Consider the following 23,862-nt stretch of genomic DNA (forward strand, 5'->3'; position numbering starts at 1 on the left):
ATCTCCTGTTACATGTTGGATTGAGTTTAGGAATTAGTGGCAGAGGACTAGCACACCCTGTCGTTAATCCCCATAGCTTTAATGTTAATCTTTTTAAATATCCAATACACGGATCTTAATTCATTATGGTTTATACTAGGTAGCGTCGTAAAATGTGGTTCTCAGTGGGTCTGTATTGATTGACTTAGCTTGCCGCCTCTTTTGTTTGTTTACAACCGAGCAGGCAGGCAGAGGCCCTGAAGGCTGACATGACAGGTATGTTCACACCTCAAATTTGGGCTTGCTTTGTTTTAATCATCAACCCCTGCATATAGAGTATGAATTGCAGACAGTATTGCTTTTGATTATATCTTCTCTTAATGTCGAAATTTTTGTTCTTGAAAGCTTTTATACTTGTCTGTTTTTGGATGTTGATAATCCCCACAGCCGGGACAGGGATTGCATATTCATTTGTCATATTCTGCATATGTATCCCATGGTATCTATGAATAGTCTCACTGTTGAAGTCCTATTTGATGAATGATGTTTAGCCTATAGAAATATAATCTCTTTCTAGTGGTTTAGTATCCATCTGAAGTGTATAAAAGATCAGTGAGTGTCATCTTTTCCCCTAGATTTTAAGCTTGGTGCAGCAGAGGTCTGGACTTCAAGGCAAGCGCTTCAGGACTTGTACCAGAAGATGCTGGTGACTGATCTGGAGTATGCTTTGGACAAGAAAGTGGAGCAAGATCTGTAAGCCCCAGTTTACATTATATTGATTATGTTATGAAACTGATTAGTCTGCCTACTACTATCAATTATCTTGCTAGGTCTAGGGATCTTAGTCTTGCTTCCTAACAATTAGATAGTCCTCAATTATACAATTATATTTGTAAGATTGCAAGACAACAAGAAAGACGGTAGATATATTTAGTGAGTCAGCTTGCGTTCAAGCACAATACAACTGTTGTATTGTTGGAATTAGATTGATTATCATCAGCTGTTTGATTAAACTAAAAGGTATTTAATTTCCTCTTTTTTTCAGCTGGAACCATGCTTTTAAAAATCAAATAACAACACTACAGAGTCAAGCCAAGAACCGAGCCAACCCCAATAGAAGTGAGGTGCAGGCCAATCTGTCCCTATTTCTCGAAGCAGCTAGTGGATTCTACACACAAGTAAGTTGCAACTAAAACGTAGCCTAACTAGGGCTGGCACAATTGCCATATAACTGCGTAACCGATGTTTATGGATGAAGACAGTCATGAAAATAAAATGTCATAACCATAAAAACAAGTGTGTGTGTGTACACGTACACACAGTATATTCAGACCCCTTTACTTTTTCCACATTTGTTACATTACAGCCTAATTGATGAAATTGTTTTCTCCCCTCATCAATCAACACACAACACCCCATAATGACAAAGCAATAAACAAACCAAAAAAATATATGTGTGTTTATATAAAAAAAGTGCTGCGGAGATGGTTGTCCTTCTGGAAGGTTCTCCCATCTCCACAGAGGAGCTCTGTCAGTGACCATCGGATTCTTGGTCACATCCCTGACCAAGGCCCTTCTCCACCGATCGCTCAGTTTGGCCAGCTCTAGAAGAGTCTTGGTGGTTCCAAATGTATTTAATTTAAATACAGGCCACTGTGTTCTTGGGTACCTTCAATGCTCCAGAAATGTCACTTTGTCATTTTTGGGTATTGTGTGTAGATTGAGAATTTTTAAACATTTTAATACAATTTAGAATAAGACTAACGTAACAAAATTTGGAGAATACCAAAGGGTCTGAATACTTTCCGAATGCACTGGATAGTGTATGTTCATCAGAAATTAAAATGATGCTTGAAATGTATTTATTACGTTTTTTTGATTAGGGAACAATGTACAACAGAAGGTACAAGCTTGATGTATTCATTGCGTGCTATGAATATGGGATCAAATACTCACTCTTTTTACTACTTTAATACACAAGTGAATTTGTCCCTTACAATGAGGGGACTATGTACAAAAAGTGCTGTAATTTCTAAATGATTAATTTAATAACAAAAGTCAGGACAGTTTCAACTGGGGTCAACACATTACACATAAAATTATATTTGAAGATCTACAATGTGAAAATGAGGCAGAACTCGGCTGCTCTTAATAATAGTTGATCCTGGCCTCTAACAGTTACTACAGGAGCTGTGTACCGTGTTCAACGTGGACTTGCCTTGCCGTGTGAAGTCATCTCAGCTTGGAATTATCAGCAATAAACAGACCAACACCAGCGCCATTGTAAAACCCCAACCCAGCTCTTGCTCTTATATCTGCCAGCATTGTCTCGTCCACCTCGGAGACATCGGTGAGTGTTGTCACATTATCGCTACAAAATAATTTAACTGTGCAGACCATTTTGTGGTCAAAGCAATGCTTTGAGGAGTTTTTCTTACACGCTACCCCCCCCCCCCCCCCTTCCAGCACGATATCGCAACCAAACCAGCCAAGCGGAGTCCTATTACAGACACGCAGCTCAACTTGTCCCTTCAAATGGTAAGTACTTTATACAGAAGTTTTCCTGTACAGTATTTGTTTACTGACACACGCAACATTAATGTGCTTTTTCTTTTACCTGACAAGGAAATCATTTCCGTATACGGAGTCTTCTGTTGATCTGTCAGTGTCTCTCCTCCAACAGGTCAGCCTTACAATCAGCTGGCCATCCTGGCCTCCTCTAAAGGGGACCACCTCACAACGATATTCTACTACTGCAGGAGCATTGCCGTCAAGTTCCCTTTCCCTGCAGCCTCCACCAACCTGCAGAAAGCTCTCGCTAAAGCTGTTGAAAGGTATCATTGAGCATTTTTATTGTAGCCTCATTTCAATTGCTCTTTTGAAGATGTTTAGCTTTATTTATTTTCCCACCTTTATCAACCATCATTTGGGATGGGACTAATGAGCATTTTGATTTCCATCTTAACTGGTGTTGATATCACCCAGCTGGTTTACAGTGTATGGAGTTAAAGTTGTTCCATGTATACTTAATCCCTGTCTCGTCCTCAGCCGCGATGAGGTCAAAACAAAGTGGAGTGTGTCAGATTTCATCAAGGCCTTCATCAAGTTCCATGGTCACGTTTACCTGAGCAAGAGCCTGGAGAAGCTTAACAACCTGAGAGAAAAGCTGGAAGAACAGTTTCAGGTAATGTTTTAAAGTAAAGTTTAAATCCTTGCATACTTTGTGAAGGGGAACTAAGGATATATACCTTTCAAACCAAGACGTGTTTCCACCAACTTCAGCATCCTGTCAACTTTTTGCCTACTTTTCTTTATAGATGAAAGGTATTACTGGCGACAAAGCCTCTATTTTATTTCTGCCTGATGACCTGGTCATGATTGCGGTAATGTTCTGCTTACGGTTTAGTATGAAATGTATCTGTAATGCTGAGGCAGCATTGGCACGCACACTATGCTCTTAAGGTCTTGGATGGTTGCTAGGCAGCGCCCGTTACTACTATCCTCCTGGCAGTTCTAAACTTTGCAAGGCATGTCCCTTCACCCATGTTTTCGCATAGCCCACTCATGCACTGTTTTCTTAATCTCAACAAGATGGATCCATATATAATTCCTGTTCCTGTTGCTGCTGCTGCTGAGGACTATTTATGTCTGTAATAAAGCCCTTTTTGTTGGGGGGAAAACTTAATCTGATTGGCTGTGCCTGGCTCCCCAGTGGGTGGGCCTATGCCCTTCCAGGCCCACCCATGGCTAAGCTCCTGCCCAGTCGTGAAATCAATAGATTAGGGCCTAATGAATTTATTTCAATTGACTGATTTCCTTATATAAACCCTGTTCAGCTAAATCTTTTAAATTGTTGCGTTTTTATATTTTAGTTCCGTATAATTTAACAAGTGGATTATTTTGCTCTTCAGTCGCTTAGTAGACTAGGCCTACTCCTGACCAAATGCCTGTGACTTAATCAATCAGTGTGATTTTGTTTCACTGAATCTGTCTGTAAATTTGGTTAATTCTCTGGCTGGGCAAATATGTGAAGGTGGTAAAGCGCATCTATTTGTTTCCTCATCTATCACTGACCAGAAACATTTAGCATGCAATAATGTAGCCTAAATCAAGAGCAGCCTATTATTTTGCTCTATCACGTATAGGCAACTGTCTAAAAGCCCACGGAGGCTGTGAAATATGAACATGATACTCGCATGCTTTTGGAAAATATAGATTGCTATTATTTTCTATCGGTATCATGATGAGTATACTCAATGTAAGACCCTGCTCCCTAACAAAGTGGAGTGAGGGTAGGAAAGAGATGAAACAGGGATCAGAAAAGCTTGGGCTCTGTTTATAAATTCTTACCTTTTTTTATGACAGCGGTTCCACACGTTGCCGTGACTCAAGTAGTGTGGTTAAAAAATATTATTTGTATTTTGTGTTATATTTCATTTATATTCATAGCCTTCTATAAAATCTGTGACTGTGATCAGGGTAGCCTAAGTGTGTCTTGTCTGTTTAATTAACTATTGATTTCCTCAGGCTGCACAGACTAATAACATAGTTAAAAGCAAAATATGGCATTTTATTATTTTGAATACATTTTTATTAGGCTTATGTTTCTTAAGACCTGCCTAAAACAAATTAATAATTGATTTCTTTGATGATGTTTATTCAATGGATTTATTAAAATAGACACAGGCTCATATCTACTCCAACTTGCCGTGCACTGGCGATTTAGAAAAGCTTATCCCGGCAAGAATGTGGCAAAAAAAAGACTGAATTGGTTTTGAAACAAATATTAGCAGATCTTAAAAATCTACTAAAAAAAAAATGTAATAGGCAACATACTGTGAAGTCTTGTCTGTAAGCGTAGATAATAGTGGTCTTGGATATGTACCATTCTACGAAAGTCTTTGGGCCAGTTTCCCGGACACTGATTAAGCCTAGTCCTGGACTTAATTATTCTCATTGGAGAATATTCTTTGAAAGTACTTTTTAGTTCAGGACTAGGCTTAATCTGTATCCAGGAAACTGCCCGAAGATGTCTGAAGCTACCCCAATTCCATATGAAAGTAGCGTAAACATCCTTGTTTTTTTGTAGCGGCTGATTCTGCAGAAAGCCTTCAGCTCCCAGCAGCTGGTCCACATAACAATTATCAACATGTTTGAGCTGCACCATCTGAGGGACTTCGGCAATGAAACAGACGACCAGAGCTTCAGCTCCGAGGAGCAAATCGGCTGGTTCCAACTTCTCGGTCTCTTCAGTATGTCCCCAACTCCAATTGTCTCTCAATATGCACGATACATCTTACCTTGTGAATGACATGGCTGTTCGTGGTTATGCAACTGCTGTTTTTAGATTTGGAGTTTTACTTGCTTTTTAAAAAATAATCTGGAAGTACTTATCGATGTTACCAAATCAGTTATCTTAGATTGAACTGTGTCAACTGCAGGGTGCTTTCTCACGGCCCCACTATCAGATGACCTGTTTCTCTTTCCTCGACCTCACTCTCTGTGGAATTGGAATGATTCAAGGAGCCAGGTTGTTGTTGGTGTTTTAAGGCCCTCTTCCTTTCCCACAGTGTCATTTCTTGGTGTCATGTGTAGCCGAGCACTGCTGAACAAGAACCGAGGAGAGGAGATCATGGGAGAATGTCCATTGCCAGCCATCAAGGTGTCCCTGGACTGGCTCAAACTACGACCTACCGTTTTTCAGGACGGTGCTGTGGACAGACGACAGTAGTATGTGTATCTTTTCTCTTTCAATGTTACTGTTTTCCCTCTAGGTGTTTAGATACATTCTGCCTGTCTGGTGTTGTAGCGTGTTTATTTGTTTTGGACTTTTTTCTTTTAGATCTTAGTAATAGCAGTAATACTTTTGAATGTGGTTTTGTATGGTCTACATTTAGTTACACAATATTTTGCTCTTATTTCACCTTAGTGTTTGGCCTTGGCTGGTGTCCATTCTGAACAGTTTCCAGCCAAAGGAAGAGGATGTTTCCTGTGCATCAAGTAATGGCCATTCGATATCTCTGCTTTTGATATACAAATTTGTTTAACTTTTTCTTGATTGTCTCTAAATAATGTCCCTTACCTCTCTCTTCCAGTGACTCCACTTCCAGAGGAGTTTGAACTGCAGGGGTTTTTGGCTCTCAGGCCAGCGCTACGGTACATACAGTACATCCCCTTTTGGCTCAGCCTCTCTTCCATATAGAATGTGTCGTTGTGTGCATACCATGTTTTAGTGTATTAACCATGGTCTGCCACCCATTTTGGTGTACTCCTTTTCCAGGACCCTTGACTTCACTAAAGGCCACCAGGGTGTTGCTGTGGACAAGGAGGGTCTGCCAGTCCGTGCCCGTCATCAGAGGCTCATCAGCCTGGGGAAATGGGTGGCAGACAACCAGCCAGGGTGTGTCTTCCTCTCTACCCATTACTGTTTTGAACTACCACATCCATAACAACAATATAAAAGCAGTTTCCATCTTTGAATAATTGCTTTCTTTTAATAGATGCAACAGTATTTCACACGGCCTGTGTATTTTGGAGGGGTTGGAATAAAGCAGAAGACAAGTTTGCTTTGGACTCCCATGTACATTGGATAATAAAATAATCTTGTGTGTACTATGTTTCAGGCTGATTCAGTACAAAGTCAGCGACGGCCTGCTGCTGTTCATCACCGACATCGAGGAATTGGCCATCGAGGAGCCCCAGGAGAAGGATGCCCCTGTGCTCCAGGAGTCCTCCAACAGTGAGCAGACCCCCAACGAGGGCAACATGGGCCTGAAGTCAGTCCTGTCCATGGGCAAGACCCAGAACAGCGTGTTGGAGATTGGCGAGAGGCCCGTGGTGACCTTCAAGGAGAACATCAAGCCCCGGGAGCAGAGCAGGGAGTCCAGCCGCAATCACCACCAGAAGGAGGCAGGGAAGGAACGAAGGGACTTCGGCAAAGGCAACGGGGTGCCGGGAAAAGGAGAGCAGAAGAGGGATGGCAAGAGGAAGAGTGAGGTGAAGAAGAACAGCCATGAGAAAGCTGCAGACGCAGGGAAACAGGTCAAATAAATAAACAGTTTTTCTTTAAGTTGGGATATATCCTGTGATTGTATGTATGCATCCCACAAAGCACCCTACCCCCTATGGAATGCATTACTTTTGACCAGGGCCCACTGAGTGCCCTTTGGGATTCAGACATGTTTATTGTGGTTGAAGGCTTAAGTACTTTACTGACTGAGTTTGTGTGTCTTCATGCAGGTGAAAGCCCAGTCGGATATGAGGAAGACGCCAGTGTCTGAGGCCAGGAAGACTCCAGTCACTCAGACCCAGACTACCTGCTCCTCCCAGTTCATCCCCATCCACCACCCGGGAGCCTTCCCTCCACTGCCCAGCCGACAAGGTACTAGCACTACCTCTCACAGTGCCTAGATTGAAAAGTTTTACACTTAAAAGATTTTTAGATCTAAGAGTAGTGAATAACCTTCTCTGTTTTATGTTGAAACTGTTTGCAGTTCAATTGTATTCTGCCATGTGAATAAATTAAATTAACTTGATCTTTCCAGGTTTCCCCCCTCCGGCCTATGTGATCCCTCCTCCTGTGGCGTTCTCCATGAATCCGGGCTTTACCTTCTCTACGGGCATGTCTGTCCCCGGGCCGTTCCTGCAGTCGGCCTCCCACCCTCAGCAGCCCGGTGCCCAGCAGGTAAAGGGAGACATGCTCAACTCTAAGGGCCAGAATAGCGGACACAGATTAAGCCTAATCCTGGATTTAAAAGGACTTTTAATGTAGAATCTCCATTGAAAATTACTTTTAGTCCAGGGCTATGTTTAATTTGGAAAACCACCCCCTGATCCTCTTGTGCAAACATATTCAAATGTGCTTAGAACCAAACAACGATACCATAACGAAGTCTTTTTCATGGCATCCAGCAGGTGCAGGTTCAGACTGGGAAGCCGTCGCACATTCCATACAGCCAGCAGAGGCCGTCAGTGCCAGGGGCGATGAACCAAGGGGCCCCCCAGGGCCAGCCCCAGCAACAGCCTTCTCAGACCATGCAGCAGGTGCAGCTCCAGGTCCAGGCTCTTGTCCAACAGCAGCAGTCACCCACCAAGCCTGTGCAGCCAGTACAGCTGGGCAAAAGCCCACCTCACCATCCAGGGATGCAGCAGGTAAATTATAGATCACAATGGTTCTGGTCTGGTAAGATACTAATAGATAACATCAGTCCAGTCTGTTGAAAGACAGAATGGTTATTTACAGGATAGAGCATTGGACTTGTAACCGAAAGGTTGCAAGATCGAATACCTGACCTGACAAGGTAAAAGGTCTGTTGTTCTGCCCCTGAACAGGCAGTTAGCCCACTGTTCCTAGGCCGTCATTGAAAATAAGAATGTGTTCTAAACTGACTTGCCTAGTTAAATAAAGATAAAAAATAAATAAACGTTTTCTGCCGTAATTAATGAGCTTGTCTGTTAGAGGCAGTTTTACTGTTTTGCGCTGCAACTTGAAATGTATGATGGGCGTCATGTTTTTCCTGCATAGATGGACTGTTTTAGTGTGTTGTGCTGCAGGGATTTTTTTTTGACAAGTGTCCTGTTTTCCTCCTGACCAACAGTACATGCAAGTAGATCAGGCTGGACAGATGTGGGGCCAGCAGCACCAGACCCAGCCCACCATGCAGAAGATGCAGGCCATGCAGATGCCTGTCAAGCAGCCCTACTACATGGGAAGCCCCCAGGACCCCCTCAAGCTCTTTGAGCAACAGCAGTACGCCATGCAGACGGTGCCCCAGCAGAACAGCATGGACAAGAAGATGAAGTACCCGGATGTGAAAATGCAGGATTTTTACTGGGACCCTTCCTACCGTATGGGGGATAACAGACCGATGGTGGGGGAGAGGATAGGCAAGCGGCTGCCCCCCGGGGCCTTCCACCCAGACCAGGACAACACACCCAGAGGGCCTCCTTTTGAGGTGAGTCTTGGTGTACTCCTCAACCACCTAGACCTAAGTTGCATCCCAAATGGCACTCTATTCCTTATTTAGTGCCCTACTTTTGACCAGGTTCCATTTGAGACTAAACACTGCAAATTAGGGAATGGAGAGTTTAAGGAGAAGGAAGGGTTGTGGAATAGGTTTGGTCTTATGCTCTTTCTTTTCTATAACCAGTTCCAGCCAATCAATCAATCAATCAAATGTATTTTATATAGCCCTTCGTACATCAGCTGATATCTCAAAGTGCTGTACAGAAACCCAGCCTAAAACCCCAAACAGCAAGCAATGCAGGTGAAGAAGCACGGTGGCTAGGAAAAACTCCCTAGAAAGGCCAAAACCTAGGAAGAAACCTAGAGAGGAACCAGGCTATGTGGGGTGGCCAGTCCTCTTCTGGCTGTGCCGGGTGGAGATTATAACAAAACATGGTCAAGATGTTCAAATGTTCATAAATGACCAGCATGGTCGAATAATAATAAGGCAGAATAGTTGAAACTGGAGCAGCAGCACAGTCAGGTGGACTGGGGACAGCAAGGAGTCATCATGTCAGGTATTCCTGGGGCATGGTCCTAGGGCTCAGGTCCTCCGAGAGAGAGAAAGAAAGAGAGAATTAGAGAGAGCATATGTGGGATGGCCAGTCCTCTTCTGGCTGTGCCGGGTGGAGATTATAACAGAACATGGCCAAGATGTTCAAATGTTCATAAATGATCAGCATGGTCGAATAATAATAAGGCAGAACAGTTGAAACTGGAGCAGCAGCACAGCACAGACTGGGGACAGCAAGGAGTCATCATGTCAGGTAGTCCTGGGGCATGGTCCTAGGGCTCAGGTCCTCCGAGAGAGAGAAAGAGAGAAGGAGAGAATTAGAGAACGCACACTTAGATTCACACAGGACACCGAATAGGACAGGAGAAGTACTCCAGATATAACAAACTGACCCTAGCCCCCCGACACATAAACTACTGCAGCATAAATACTGGAGGCTGAGACAGGAGGGACAACCTTTTTTTATGTGAGTAAAGTATATGGCGGATAAAAGTCATGACAGTCCTGATGGAAACACAACATTTGCCTGTAAACTTTCCAAATGTCGTCAAAACAAAATACGCTAGACGAGGTGGGATTTTTTTGTTAAAATTAATTATGTGCGATATGATGATGATTATTAAATCAATATTTGAAGTAAACTTGGAGTCATGCGAGGACGTGGTCCTCCCACTACTTCGGGAAAGTATGCAGTTTATTAGACTACAGATGAAATAAGTTGTGAAAGTACAAGGTGATGCTTCATTCCAATAAATATTGAGAGTCTTATTCTGGTGACATGATCATCGCTGCTTGCTTGGCTGTCATTTGACAAATAAAAATGATCTTGCTCTTTTCTTCACAATAATCTCATGTTGGTTAAAGGCCTATCCCCACTGTATCTGCGAGCTGTTGGCTAGAGCGCACTTGCCAATACCAGAGTGGACACACTTGCTATCTAACGCAACATTTTTTGTGCGAAAATCATCCGAGTTGAAAATGCAACGGACACCCGATTAACTTGTTTTTTTTATTTCATACATAGGAATTTAACAGTAGAAGGTATTTTTATGTGCTCTATGTCATCACACACAACCTTTTATCCTCAACAAGTCTATTTGATGGAAACGCATCTGGGGTGGTAAAATGCGCATGTTTTTAATGCGGATTTTAGAATATTCACATGAAAATCATCTGTCGCCAATTGGATGGAACCCTAGTTTATGTTTATTTATTTGTAAAACAATATTTACAATTCTTTAGTGTGTTTTACGATTTGGTGTATTTATGGTGTTACTGTTGTAACAAAGTGCTGAGAGGATGCGTATTGGGCTATATGATGCCTATGCTGAAGGGTACATTATTAGCCTACTCAACACTAAATGTTGGATTTGAGTCCATTGGCTCTCGCTGGACTCATTTATTGGCCTGGTGTATGCTTCGGAAATCCTGTCCTGGACCCACAGGAAATATGTCCAGCGTGTAGGTTTTAAAGATCTGCTACTGGACTGACCATACTTGTTGGTTGTTTGTGCAACCGATTGGGAGCTACAGTTGAAGTCGGAAGTTTACATACACCTTAGCCAAATACATTTAAACTCAGTTTTTCACAATTCCTGACATTTATTCCTAGTAAAAATTCCCTGTCTTAGGTCAGTTAGGATCACCACTTTAGTTTAAGAATGTGAAATGTCAGAATAATAGAAAATTATTTATTTTAGCTTTCATTTCTTTCATCACATTCCCAGTTGGTCAGAAGTTGACATACACTCAATTAGTATTTGGTAACATTTCCTTTAAATTGTTTAACTTGGGTCAAGCATTTCAGGTAGCCTTCCACAAGCTTCCCAAAATAAGTTTGGTGAATTTTGGCCCATTCCTCCTGACAGAGCTGGTGTAACTGAGTCAGGTTTGTAGGCCTCCTTGCTCGCACATGCTTTTTCAGTTCTGCCCACAAATTTTCTATAGGTTTGAGGTCAGGGCTTTGTGATGGCCATTCTAATACCTTGGCTTTGTTGTCTTTAAGCCATTTTTTCACAACTTTGGATGTATGCTTGGGGTCATTGTCCATTTGGAAGCCCCATTTGCGACCAAGCTTTAACTTCCTGACCAATGTCTTGAGATGTTGCTTTTAATATATCCACATAATTGTCCTTCCTCACGATGCCATCTATTTTGTGAAGTGCACCAGTCCCTCCTGCAGCAAAGCACCCCCACAACATGATGCTGCCTCTCCCGTGCTTCACGGTTGGGATGGTGTTCTTCAGCTTGCAAGCTTCCCCCTTTTTACTCCAAACATAACGATGGTCATTATGGCCAAACAGTTCTATATTTGTTTCATCAGACCAGAGTACATTTCTCCGAAAAGTACGATCTTTGTCTTCATGTGCCGTTGCAAACCATAGTCTGCCTTTTTTATGGCAGTTTTGGAGCAGTGGCTTCTTCCTTGCTGAGCGGCCTTTCAGGTTATGTCGATATAGGACGTGTTTTACTGTGGATATAGATACTTTTTTCCTCCAGCATCTTCACTGGGTCCTTTGCTGCTGTTCTGGGATAGATTTGCACTTTTCGCACCAACGTACGTTCATCTCTAGGAGACAGAACGCTTCTCCTTCCTGAGCGGTATGACGGCTGCGTGGTCCCATAGTGTTTATACTTGCGTATTATTGTTTGTACAGATGAACGTGGTACCTTCAGGCGTTTGGAAATTGCTCCAACGGATGAACCAGACGTGTGGAGGTCTACAATTTCTAGGTCTTGGCTGATTTCTTTTGATTTTCCCATGATGTCAAGCACAGAGGCACTGAGTTTGAAGGTAGGCCTTGAAATACATCCACAGGGACACAGGTACACCTCCACAGGACATCATTTTCTGGAATTTTCCAAGCTGTTTAAAGGCACAGTCAACTTAGTGTATGTAAACTTCTGACCCACTGGACATGTGATACAGGGAAATAATCTGTCTAAACAATTGTTGGAAAAATTACTTGTCATGCACAAAGTAGATGTCCTAACCGACTTTCCAAAACTAGTTTGTTAACAAGAAATGTGTGGAGTGGTTGAAAAATGAGTTAATGACTCCAACCTAAGTGTATGTAACCTCCGATTTCAACTGTATGTTGTTCTTATGTAGTGCTTGCAGGTTCCTCCCACTTCTGTTTTGGCCTCATTTTCATTTTTTTCTAAGGTGTTCGACTTGACTAGGAAGGAATTTGAAAGTTGTAATACTATCTGGTTGTATGATTAATCTCCAGCATCTTACATTGGTGTCAAATTGTTATGCTTGAACAACTCCAACTGCAATGTATGGGTTTATATAATACCTTTGGTAAATTAGACTCATAAACCCAGTGTATATCTGGAAAACTAGGCCTGTCTTTTTTCTACCTTTTTACTGGCTTCTCCACATCTTTGGGTAACTTATCCCTTTGCCAACCTATTTCTTACTGGCTTACCTTTTCTGTTTCTTTTTTCCTTCCATTCTTTTTTGCTTCATTCTCTCACTAGGACAAGAGCTCCCCTCTTCTGCCTCCAGACCTGTTAAAAAGTATATCAGATTTTGAGGAGGAGGAAGAGCTGGCCTTTACTAAGCCTCATGGTTTCTACCAGGCCTTGGCTGGCCCTCTTAGTACTGCTCCAGGACGAAATATATTTGTACGTAGTTAATTTCTCTTAATGTAATCCCCCTGGCTTAACCAGCATGTTAAACATCAGGACACGTATTCATAAAGCATGCTGATCTAGGATCAGTTTTAGAACATAATCAGTAAGATTACATGTAGGGGGGGGGGGGGGGGGGGGGGCCTGATTCAGGGTCAGTACTCATGAGGCGCTTTATGAATACAGGCCCAGATTCACCTTTACAACTAGTTTTAAGCAGCATTGTCTGGGATGTGAGTAGAATACTTAAGTGGGAGGGATATGGCTCATTTAAATACTGTAAGGCTTATATGTTAAATAAGAGTTCAGAATCTGTACGTGTGTTTTTCCAGGCTAGTGTTTATATGATTGTGTGGTTTTGTTCCTTATTCTATGTTAACAGAAATACACCCAGTACTTCTGAGCAGTCACTGTGCATTTTTGGAGGATTAGGCTAAATGTTGTCTATGCAGAATTCCTGTAAAATGTTGTAGGCATGCCTACATTATCCACAATGAGAGAAACAGACATTTTGTACTTGATCAGGTTGAACAAACTGTAACTGGGATTACATGTTGTGTAAATTTCAACCCTGTCAGTATTAATAGCAAACATACAAACACCTGCAGCGTCGACTTGGGAGAATGTGCTGATGGAATAAATTACATTCATCAGAAGCTATTAGTTAACACATCTGATACTGTAACTGTTTTCCCCAACTCTCTCCTATAGTTGCCAAGTCAGTCAAGAATGGAAAGTGGCTCTGAGGTGATGGGCCAGTCATCTTCTCTCATGCCCTTATCTGGGTTCCCAATTCAGGTCCGTATGTATGCATGGGAAAAGCTCCGCCCTGCCCCTATACTTGTTTTGACTGCTGTTTGTTGAAAAGGAAAATGTCTGCAGCATCTCACATGCAGTGGTTTAAGGTCACTCTGAGCCAGATTTGTAAATGAAGTCTCACTGAGCTTCTTTTTAAGTATGTTTGCTCTGAAATACCAGTTGAGTTTTAAATGCCATGTTTAATGTTAACTAAAGGGGTATGTATGACTGGCATTTGATCGTATGACAAAGGCCTAATTGTGTATTTTTGTTCTTGGTTTAGGAGAGTTCCTATCAAAACAACAGCATTTTCAGCCAGGCCTATGGGAAGAACATGGCTCCCAACCCCAAGCCCGACACTCCCATGCTTCACCAGGAACCTTCTCTCTACTCCCTGTTTGAAGGAACTCCATGGTCCCCGTCCCTTCCTGCCAGCTCAGGTACCTGCCGCCGCTCTCCCCCCCCCCCCCCCCCTTTCACACCAAGCTGTCCATAACATCACAACAGCACTCCTGTTAGTGTTAATTAACACGCTTGGGCCAGTCAAAATTGATAAACTGTTTTAATGGCTTTTTCCCCTAGAAAAGTGAGGCGAGGGGAAAATAAAACATTAAGTGGATAAGGAATAACAGTACTTTACCACATTGTCCTGGGCAGTTTGTACAGGCTCTGGGCAGAATGTGAGCTTCAATAGCTATATTATTCCATGTGAAAACTTACACTGTTTTTCTTAAAAAGAATGCAGATGTTAGTGTTATAATCATGAGAAATTAAATACAATGAGAACTATAACTTTTCTTTATTCCTGATAGAAAATTAAAAGAACTCAAAATCAAGAACATCTTCACAGTAGATCACCTACTGGGTGTCAACAAACCATGGCGATTCAACATGTAGACTCATCTGGAAATAAAAAATGACCTACTATGTTCTGTGGTCAGAGGCAATAGCACAATCACCTGCTGCTTTTTACTGTTCAACAGCACGGTCTGCTTTGTGCTTTATTTCATGTTTTTTCTGGTCTCTAGCATGTTCATTTATTTTTATTTATTTATTGGAGCTCTCTTAATGAACTGCTTTCCTTCTTGCTTACACACTTGGCTCATTGGCCTGACATGTTGGAATTCTTGTTTGAGCCTCACAACCTCTTTCCCCCTCAAGAACATCTAGACATCCACAATGGACACACATCTGGGAATGACACTGATTGTTGAATAATACTGCGTCTCCAAAATGTCTCATCCCGAATGCGTTGGATTGCTTTCTATTCTTTAGACAGCCATACAAGCACCTTGGGTTCTCACATTCAACACAGTTGATGGTTGCTCTCACCTTTGCACTGACCATGGCAGCACTCCTCTTTACATTTTCTATATTTGGTGTCAGAGAAGGAATGTCCTTGTCAGTGGTGTCCAGGCTGTACAGATCGTCACATGTCTGGTGCTCACGTTTGTCCACTGTCAATGTTGGATCAGGCACAAACCTTCAGTTCTTAAATTGTTCTTCTGGCAAATGTGGAGGACATCTTGAAATGACTGTCCTGGAATTGCTTGTTGTACTGTTCCTTGTCTAGGCCTTTTCCGCTGAGGTCATGCATCATGTCAACTTCTGTATCAATGATGTTGAATGGTTGAATTTTGGCAATTTCTTCCTGTGTTGTGGGCTGATGTACTTCTATGTGTGTTCCTCTCCAGGCGCTCAAACCGACCAATCACAAGAGCTGCAACAGGATGCACACGCTTTTCAAAAGCCTCTTTCAGGTCTGGTTGTTTGGTGGCTCTTTCACTTAGACTTGTCATTGTGCTACTCTTCTTCACGTGCTTCTCATTTGATTCTTCCATCTTCTCCCTGGGGTTAGGGTAGCCAGGGCTGTTCCCTGAAGCCCCAAGTTTAGAAGGGAATTAACTCTCTCGGCAGGCTTGTCCCAGCTGTTTACCTGGTGCTGTTCTACAGGCGATAAGCATGTCAAGATCCAGTTAAACAAACAGGAGTGTGTGGCATGCTTGAACAGAGGCATATGTGGTTCTGTGGTCTGACCCACCATCAGATTGAGTGATCAAGATGGACTTGTTGGGAGAGACATCTGCACTGTAGTTTTCTCCTCTGAGGATGCTGAGATTTTGAACTGTGTGTCGAAAGGGGGCTGGTTGACTGGAAAACCTTGTCATTGACATGAACTAGATGGAGATGCTGGAATGTCTGGGATCAACATGACAGATAGTACAAGTCCACTCGTGGTAATCATGGTCTGCAGCTGCTAGAACTGTCCCACTAACAGGAGCAGTGCTTGGATGTCTGCCTGTTACAGGTCCCTATAGGCTGGCCAGGTTCTCCGACAGGGATGGTTGCCTTATCATCCACACAACATTTCACAGTCCTTCTGCCACATGCAGGCAAACTGCTTAATGTAGTTCCACTGTACTGCAACAAACTTTTTCTTGATATCCCTTATCACCTGAGACTGGGCCATGAACTTGAGGTCAAACCTTCCTGTGTACTGGAGGACCATGGATTCTTGGGTGTGAACTACAGTCTTTGCCACTGAATTGAGGGGATTTTAGTTTCTGGTGGAAGACGCTTTTCCGCTGTCACACAAGTCTTCAACTGAGATAGCAAAAGGTAAGTACAAGTACTCAACATGTCTGCAATTGCTAACATGAGCTGTGTATTTGTTAAAATACTTTGGTACTTCTTTCCAAAAGGATTGTGGTTTGCCATTCAGCTTCTTTAAATCCATTATCAGGTCTGGGTCATCACCATCAAGGAGGAACAAGGATACTCTCTCATTAAGTAGGCCCTGTTTACCATTGTTTGCTTATCTCTTGTCTGTCAAACTGATACATTTCTCTCAGGAAGTAGCAGTTCACTTTTGCAGCATGTGCGTATTTGTTCAGGAATGCTTTTTGCATTGCTCTGGTGTGGTATGTTGGTATTTATTTTCTCAGGGTGGAGATGACTGAATCTTGCCTGGTCTGATGAACACAATTGTTGTGTGAGGATACCTTCCATATGAATGTCAGAGTGCCTAGGTAGTCACAACAGGCATACTTAAAAAGTACAGTCAATGGAAGTTGTCAGTCCATTTCCTTCACTCATGAAGATGGATTACAGAGAGAAGTCCAGTGGGGTGGTATTGGGGCACTTTCTCCAAAGCTTGCAATAGAGTTGTACTGGGGGCTGACCCATCCGCATGATGCTCTCTGTGTAGCATAAAACATCAGACTCTGGTGTACGTAGGGGAGTGGACTGTTGGTGACTTCTGGTCATTGCGTGATTCACCTTCTCCAAGTGGGATCCATAAGCTGTTATGGACTCTTTAAAAAAAAAAAATATATATATATATATATTTCACCTTTATTTAACCAGGTAGGCTAGTTGAGAACAAGTTCTCATTTACAACTGCGACCTGGCCAAGATAAAGCAAAGCAGTGCGACAGAAACAACAACTCAGTTACATATGGAATAAACAAGCGTACAGTCTAACACAATATAAAAAAAGAGTCTATATACAGTGTGTGCAAATGTCACGAGGAGGAAAGGCAACAAATGGGCCATAGTAGCAAAATAATTACAATTTAGTAGATTAACATTGGAGTGATAGATGAGCAGATGATGGTGTGTAAGTAGTGATAATTCTATTTTGTAGATGACATCGTCGAGGATCGGTAGGATAATCAGTTTTACGAGGGTAAGTTTGGCGGCGTGAGTGAAGGAGGCTTTGTTGCGGAATAGAACGCCGATTTGATATTGGATTGGAGATGTTTTGATATGATTCTGGAAGGAGAGTTTACAGTCTAGCCAGGCACCTAGGTATTTGGGGCGGCAGGGTAGCCTAGTGGTTAGAGCGTTAGACTAGTAACCGAAAAGTTGCAAGTTCAAACCCCCGAGCTGACAAGCGGGCGGACTTGGGCAGCGAACGGTTGAAGAGCATGCATTTGGTTTTGCTAGCGTTTAAGAGCAGTTGGAGGCCACGGAAGGAGTGTTGTATGGCATTGAAGCTCGTTTGGAGGTTAGTTAAGTGTCCAAAGAAGGGCCAGATGTATACAGAATGGTGTCATCTGCGTAGAGGTGGATCAAAGAATCACCCGCAGCAAGAACTACATCATTGATATATACAGAGAAAAGAGTCATCCCGAGAATTGAACCCTGTGGTACCCCCATAGAGACAGCCAGACATCCGGACAACAGGCCCTCCGATTTGACACACTGAACTCTATCTGAGAAGTAGTTGGTGAACCAAGCGAGGCAGTCGTTAGAGAAACCAAGGATATTGAGTCTGCCAATAAGAATGTTGTGATTGACAGATTCGAAAGCCTTGGCCAGGTCGGTGAAGACGGCTGCACAGTTCTGTCTTTTATCAATGGCGATTATGATATCGTTTAGTACCTTGAGCGTGGCTGAGGTGCACTCTTGACCGGCTCGGAAACCGGATTGTACAGCGGAGAAGGTACGCTGAAATTCGAAATGGTCAGTGATCTGTTTATTAACTTGGCTTTCGAAGACTTGGCAGGATAGATAGGCCTGGCAGGATAGATCTAGGTCTATAGCAGTTTGGGTCTAGAGTGTAACCCCCTTTGAAGAGGGGGATAACCGCGGCAGCTTTCCAATCTTTAGGGATCTTGGACAATACAAAAGAGGCTGAACAGGCTGGTAATAGGGGTTGCAACTATGGCAGCGGATTGATTTAGAAGAGAGGGTCCAGATTGTCTAGCCCAGCTGATTTGTGCGGGTCCAGGTTTTGCAGCTCTTTCAGAACATCTGCTATCTGGATTTGGGTCAAGGAGAAGCTGGGGAGGCTCGGGTGAGTAGCTGCGGGGTGGGGGTGGAGCTGTTGGCCGGGGTTGGAGTAGCCAAGAGGAAGGCATGTCCAGCGGTAGAGATGCTTATTGAAATTTTAGAATTTCATGGATTTATCGGTGGTGACCGTGTTACCTAGCCTCAGTGCAGTGGGCAGCTGGGAGGAGGTGCTCTTGTTCTCCATCGACTTTAGTGTCCCAAAACTGCTTGAAAAAGCTAGCCTTTGCTTTCCTGACTGACTGCGTGTAGGACATCTGGGTTGGCAGAGTGTGCTAAAACAGTGAGTAAAACAAACTTAGGGAGGAGGCTTCTGATGTTGACATGCATGAATCCGAGGCTTTTTCGATGACAGAAGTCAACAAATGAGGATGCCCGGGGACACGCAGGGCCTGGGTTTACCTCCACATCACCCGAGGAACAGAGGAGGAGTAGGATTAGGGTACGGCTAAAGGCTATCAAAACTGGTCGTCTAGAGCGTAGGGCACAATGAATCAAAGGAGCAGATTTCTGGGCGTGGTAGAATAGATTCAGGGCATAATGTGCAGACGGGAATGGTGGGGTGCGGGTACAGCGGAGGTAGGCCCAGGCACTGAGTGATAAGAGAGGTTGCATCTCTGGACATGCTGGTTATACTGGGTGAGGTCACCGTATGTGTGGGAGGTGGGATAAAGGAGGTCTCAGAGGTATGATGAGTGGAACTACGGGTTTCATTGTAACTAAAACAATGATAGCTAACCTAAACAACAGGTTACAAGGCATATTGACATTTGAGAGAGACATAAAGCGAGGCATAAAGCAATCACAGGTGTTGATTGGGAGAGCTAGCTAAGACAACGGGTAAGACAACAACCGCTAATCGGTTAAGACAACAACAACCGGTAAAATGGCAATGAATGGGCAGAGAGGGTCGGTTATCTACACATAGGGCCTGAGTCCGGGGCTGGGGCCGACAGATGAAAAGAATGGAGTAGCGTGATTTAAACTCTCTGGGATCGTTCGGGACGCTAGCGTCCCACCTCGCCAACAGCCAATGAAATTACGGGCGCCAAATTCAAAACAACAAATCTCATAATTAAAATTCCTCAACCATGCAAGTATTTTACACCATTTTAAAGAAACACTTCTCGTTAATCCAACCACCGTGTCCGATTTCAAAAAGGCTTTTCCATGAAAGCAGAACATATGTTAGGTCAGCAACTTGTCACAGAAAGCATTCAGCCATTTTCCAACCAAAGAGAGGTGTCACAAAAAGCAGAAATATAGATAAAATGAATCACTAACCTTTGACGATCTTCATCAGATGACACTCCCAGGAATCAATGTTACACAATACATATATGTTTTGTTCGATCAAGTTCATTTTTATATCCATAAACCTCAGTTTACATTGGCACCATGTTCAGAAATGCCTCCAAAACATCTGGAGAAATTGCAGAGAGCCACATCAAATAACAGAAATACTCATCATAAACTTTGATGAAAGATACATGTTTTACATAGAATTTAAGATTAACTTGTGCAGCCGCTGTGTCAGATTTCAAAAAAGCTTTACGGCAAAAGCACAATATTCAATAATCTGAGAACAGGTTCACTTACCTTTGCTGATATTCGTCGGAATGCACTCCCAGGACTCCCGCTTCCACAAGAAATGTTTGTTTTGTTTGATTACGTCCATATTTATGTCCAAATACCTCCGTTTTGTTCGCACGTTTAGTTCACTATTCCAAAGGCACAATGCTCGAGCGCAAAATCCAGACGAAAAGTCAAGAGTTCCATTACAGTTTGTAGAAACATGTCAAACGATGTTTACAATCAATCCTTAGGGTCTTTTTATAATAAATCTTCAATAATATTCCAACCGGAATATTCATTACAGAGGAAAAAGAAAAAACGGCGCGCCCGCTTGACCGCTCAGCAAACAACTGATTGGCCTCAGCCTAGTCCACTTGTTGAAACGGCTCTTATTCGACACCCTTCCACAATTGAAGCCTGAAACAACTTTCTAAAGACTGTTGACATCTGCTGGAAGCATTGGGAAGTGCAATCTGGCCCCATAGACACAGCATATTGGATTGGCAATCACTTAAATGAAACTACAAACACCAGTTTTCCCACTTCCTGGTTGGATTTGTCTCAGGTTTTCGCCTGCCATATGAGTTCTGTTATAGTCACAGACATCATTAAAACAGTTTTAGAAACTTCAGTGTTTTCTATCCAATACTACTAATATGCATATATTAGCATCTGGGACAGAGTAGCAGGCAATTTACTCTGGGAACCTTATTCATCCAAGCTACTCAATACTTCCCCCCAGCCATAAGAAGTTAATGTGATGTATAGAGTAGACTATTAAAAACAAACATCTAATTCATGACTTTAATTATAATCATATTAAAATGTTGTATAATAATGAGTTCATTACCTGAATGCATCTCCTATAAGGCGTTAACAAAATGTTCATACAAATATGATTAGGCCTCTCTCTTAGACTCGGCTTTGTAGAAAGGGAGTTAATCAATGTAGGTTTGACCAATTTTATGTAGCACTGGAAATACATAAATCCAGCCATAAAGTATAGCCTATCGTCAAAATAAAAATGTTTGTTTATCACATGCCCAATTAGAAGCGTCAATCTATATAGAGCAAGTTTTACTAAATTCGAGCCCAGTAACTCACCGCATCCTGCTTCAATTGTCTCGTCTGGCTGCCACGAAAAGCCCTAGCCTTGGAGACCGTCAATCATATCATTGTGGAGCTGCTGATCTGCACGAAGTGTGAGAGTGCCACTGGCGATGTACTTTGCTGGACATGCTAGCTGTTCTCGGTGGCATATCATCACTTTGTTTCACTGTCCAATCCGAGGCTGTTTGGTCTCTTGCTCATCAACTAGGTAAAGCGTCAAGGGAGAGAGGACAGTGCATTATCAACAAAGCGCTGCATATATTGCCTGAAAAATAACATCTGATTTTTTTTTTTATATCGATAATTAAGGGGTGGTGGAGACAATTGAGGGCCATCCATTTAAAACAGTAATTAAACTTTCTCTGGCCTTAGCATCTGAGTCAATATTTCAATATAATCTTTATTGAATAACATTTTATAAAGGCAGAAATTCTGTTAGAAATTAAGACATATTTGCATGTAATTATAATTATATTTCTCCATTTCCATAACAGACCACTCTACACCAGCAAGCCAGTCCCCCCATTCTTCCAACCCAAGCAGTTTACCTTCTTCTCCACCCACGCACAACCATGGCTCCATCCCCTTCTCTAACTTCGGCCCCATAGGAACACCCGACAACCGAGACAGGAGGATGGTCGACCGCTGGAAGGTGGAAAAGACGCGTAAGTCAACCTCATGAATCTAAATATATAAATTATATCCATCTACCCCTTATACCCACTGGGCGGCAGGGTAGCCTAGTGGTTAGAGCGTTGGACTAGTAACCGGAAGGTTGCGAGTTCAAACCCCCGAGCTGACAAGGTACAAATCTGTCGTTCTGCCCCTGAACAGGCAGTTAACCCACTGTTCCCAGGCCGTCATTGAAAATAAGAATTTGTTCTTAACTGACTTGCCTGGTTAAATAAAGGTAAAATAAATAAAAATAAAAATAAAATATATGTAATGAATGTCATGTTTGGTATATCAACTTAGCCTTTTCCAGACATTTTGTGTTATTCTTAAGTCATGGCGTTTTATATAATGAATCTCTGTTTTTGTCAAGTAGCTGTGAGTGGGTTTGGTCTGGACTACCTGCCCTCTGCGTCGTCGTCTTCAGACCACCGAACCCCTGAGAACAGCTGGCACCAGGGGAACACCCCCAGCAGCTCCTGGGCCGCCCAGGAGTTGCCAATGGAAGACTCCTCCACTGTGCTCCTGGACAGTCTGAAGGTACCACACGACACATACCTTTCTTACCTTTAGGGTTGCAAAAGTCTGGTAACTTTCCACAAATTTCCAAGTTTTCAAGAAATCCCAGTTTGAGAATTCCTGGATTACAAGATTATTCCCTAATGATTCAAGGAATATTCCAACCAAGACTTCTGGATAACATCTGAATTAAGGGGAAGTTACTGGACTAAAGTCTCCTTTAGTAATTTAGAATTAAGCGACGTCACCTGTTATTGCCACTTATATCACCCCAACTTTATTTTAGGTCCTGTCTAGGGCTGTTGCGGTGACCGTATTACAGCCACACCGACGGTTATGAGTCATGACCGCAGTAAAATTCCATGTGACTGTTGAGTCATGTTAATCTTCCTTTAGGCAGTTTGGACATGCTCTGGTAGTACCCAATTTGCTAATGATCATCAGGTCCTAATGGCCTGGTATACAGGGCTCTATTGTTCCTCCATCAGGTGCTAATGGCATGGTACTCAGGGCTCTATTGTTCCTCCATCAGGTCCTAATGGCCTGGTATACAGGGCTCTATTGTTCCCCCAGGTCCTAATGGCCGGGTACTCAATGTTCTATTGTTCCTCCATCAGGTCCTAATAGCCTGGTACTCAGGGCTTTATTGTTCCTCCATCAGGTTCTAATGGTCTGGTACTCAGGGCTCTATTGTCCCTCTAACCAATCTGACGTCAATGCAAATTAATTTGAATATATGGATGTATATATGTCAAACATTTGGATGCCAACTCAACTCAGTTTTTTATTTTTACTCTCCTACGTTGTGGAATAATAGGGAAGACATCCAAACTATGAAATAACACATGGAATCACGTAGTAACCAAAAAAGTGTTAAACATATCAAAATATATTTGAGATTATTTAAAGTATGTCCTTTGAAACTATATAAACTAGTGACCCGCAGTGTTTGTCATTTATACCCTGATGAAGACAGCTTGTCTGTCAAAATGTTGGTTATTAGGCTATTAAATTATGGCATCTGAGCTCCTAGTGTGCGGCTCTCCTTTTTCTTTTTCAAGATTCTTCAAAGTCGCCACCCTTTGCCTTGATGACAGCTTTGCACACTCTTGGCATTCTCACTACCAGCTTCACCTGGAATGCTTTTCCAACAGACTTGACGGTGTTCCCACATATGCTGAGCACTTGTTGGCTGCTTTTCCTTCACTCCACGGTCCAACTCATCCCAAACCATCTCAATTGGGTTGAGGTCGGGCGA

At 42.7% G+C, this 23,862-nt stretch overlaps 1 protein-coding gene across 4 annotated transcripts in view; it reads left to right on the forward strand.

The window, feature by feature from the left end:
- smg7 (SMG7 nonsense mediated mRNA decay factor) overlaps nucleotides 1-23,862 on the forward strand; it is a 31,253-nt gene that overhangs the window by 1,862 nt on the left and 5,529 nt on the right. The window contains exons 2-23 of one of the 4 annotated variants that reach the window (XM_021589538.3): nucleotides 224-255; nucleotides 615-732; nucleotides 1,025-1,157; nucleotides 2,158-2,329; nucleotides 2,446-2,517; nucleotides 2,663-2,813; nucleotides 3,028-3,163; nucleotides 5,069-5,231; nucleotides 5,550-5,709; nucleotides 5,909-5,979; nucleotides 6,075-6,135; nucleotides 6,260-6,379; nucleotides 6,603-7,020; nucleotides 7,219-7,360; nucleotides 7,524-7,663; nucleotides 7,891-8,130; nucleotides 8,577-8,933; nucleotides 12,984-13,130; nucleotides 13,848-13,934; nucleotides 14,218-14,374; nucleotides 21,908-22,078; nucleotides 22,462-22,625. In XM_021589538.3, coding sequence (XP_021445213.3) covers nucleotides 224-255; nucleotides 615-732; nucleotides 1,025-1,157; nucleotides 2,158-2,329; nucleotides 2,446-2,517; nucleotides 2,663-2,813; nucleotides 3,028-3,163; nucleotides 5,069-5,231; nucleotides 5,550-5,709; nucleotides 5,909-5,979; nucleotides 6,075-6,135; nucleotides 6,260-6,379; nucleotides 6,603-7,020; nucleotides 7,219-7,360; nucleotides 7,524-7,663; nucleotides 7,891-8,130; nucleotides 8,577-8,933; nucleotides 12,984-13,130; nucleotides 13,848-13,934; nucleotides 14,218-14,374; nucleotides 21,908-22,078; nucleotides 22,462-22,625 — 3,412 coding nt within the window. The remainder of the gene's footprint in view (nucleotides 1-223; nucleotides 256-614; nucleotides 733-1,024; nucleotides 1,158-2,157; nucleotides 2,330-2,445; nucleotides 2,518-2,662; nucleotides 2,814-3,027; nucleotides 3,164-5,068; nucleotides 5,232-5,549; nucleotides 5,710-5,908; nucleotides 5,980-6,074; nucleotides 6,136-6,259; nucleotides 6,380-6,602; nucleotides 7,021-7,218; nucleotides 7,361-7,523; nucleotides 7,664-7,890; nucleotides 8,131-8,576; nucleotides 8,934-12,983; nucleotides 13,131-13,847; nucleotides 13,935-14,217; nucleotides 14,375-21,907; nucleotides 22,079-22,461; nucleotides 22,626-23,862) is intronic. The other 3 variants (XM_021589540.3, XM_021589541.3, XM_090226128.1) reach the window with 3 other exon arrangements.

This window comes from Oncorhynchus mykiss, chromosome 28 (assembly GCF_057628025.1).
Source record: "Oncorhynchus mykiss isolate SJ-2025 chromosome 28, ASM5762802v1, whole genome shotgun sequence".
NCBI classification, from domain to species: domain Eukaryota; kingdom Metazoa; phylum Chordata; class Actinopteri; order Salmoniformes; family Salmonidae; genus Oncorhynchus; species Oncorhynchus mykiss.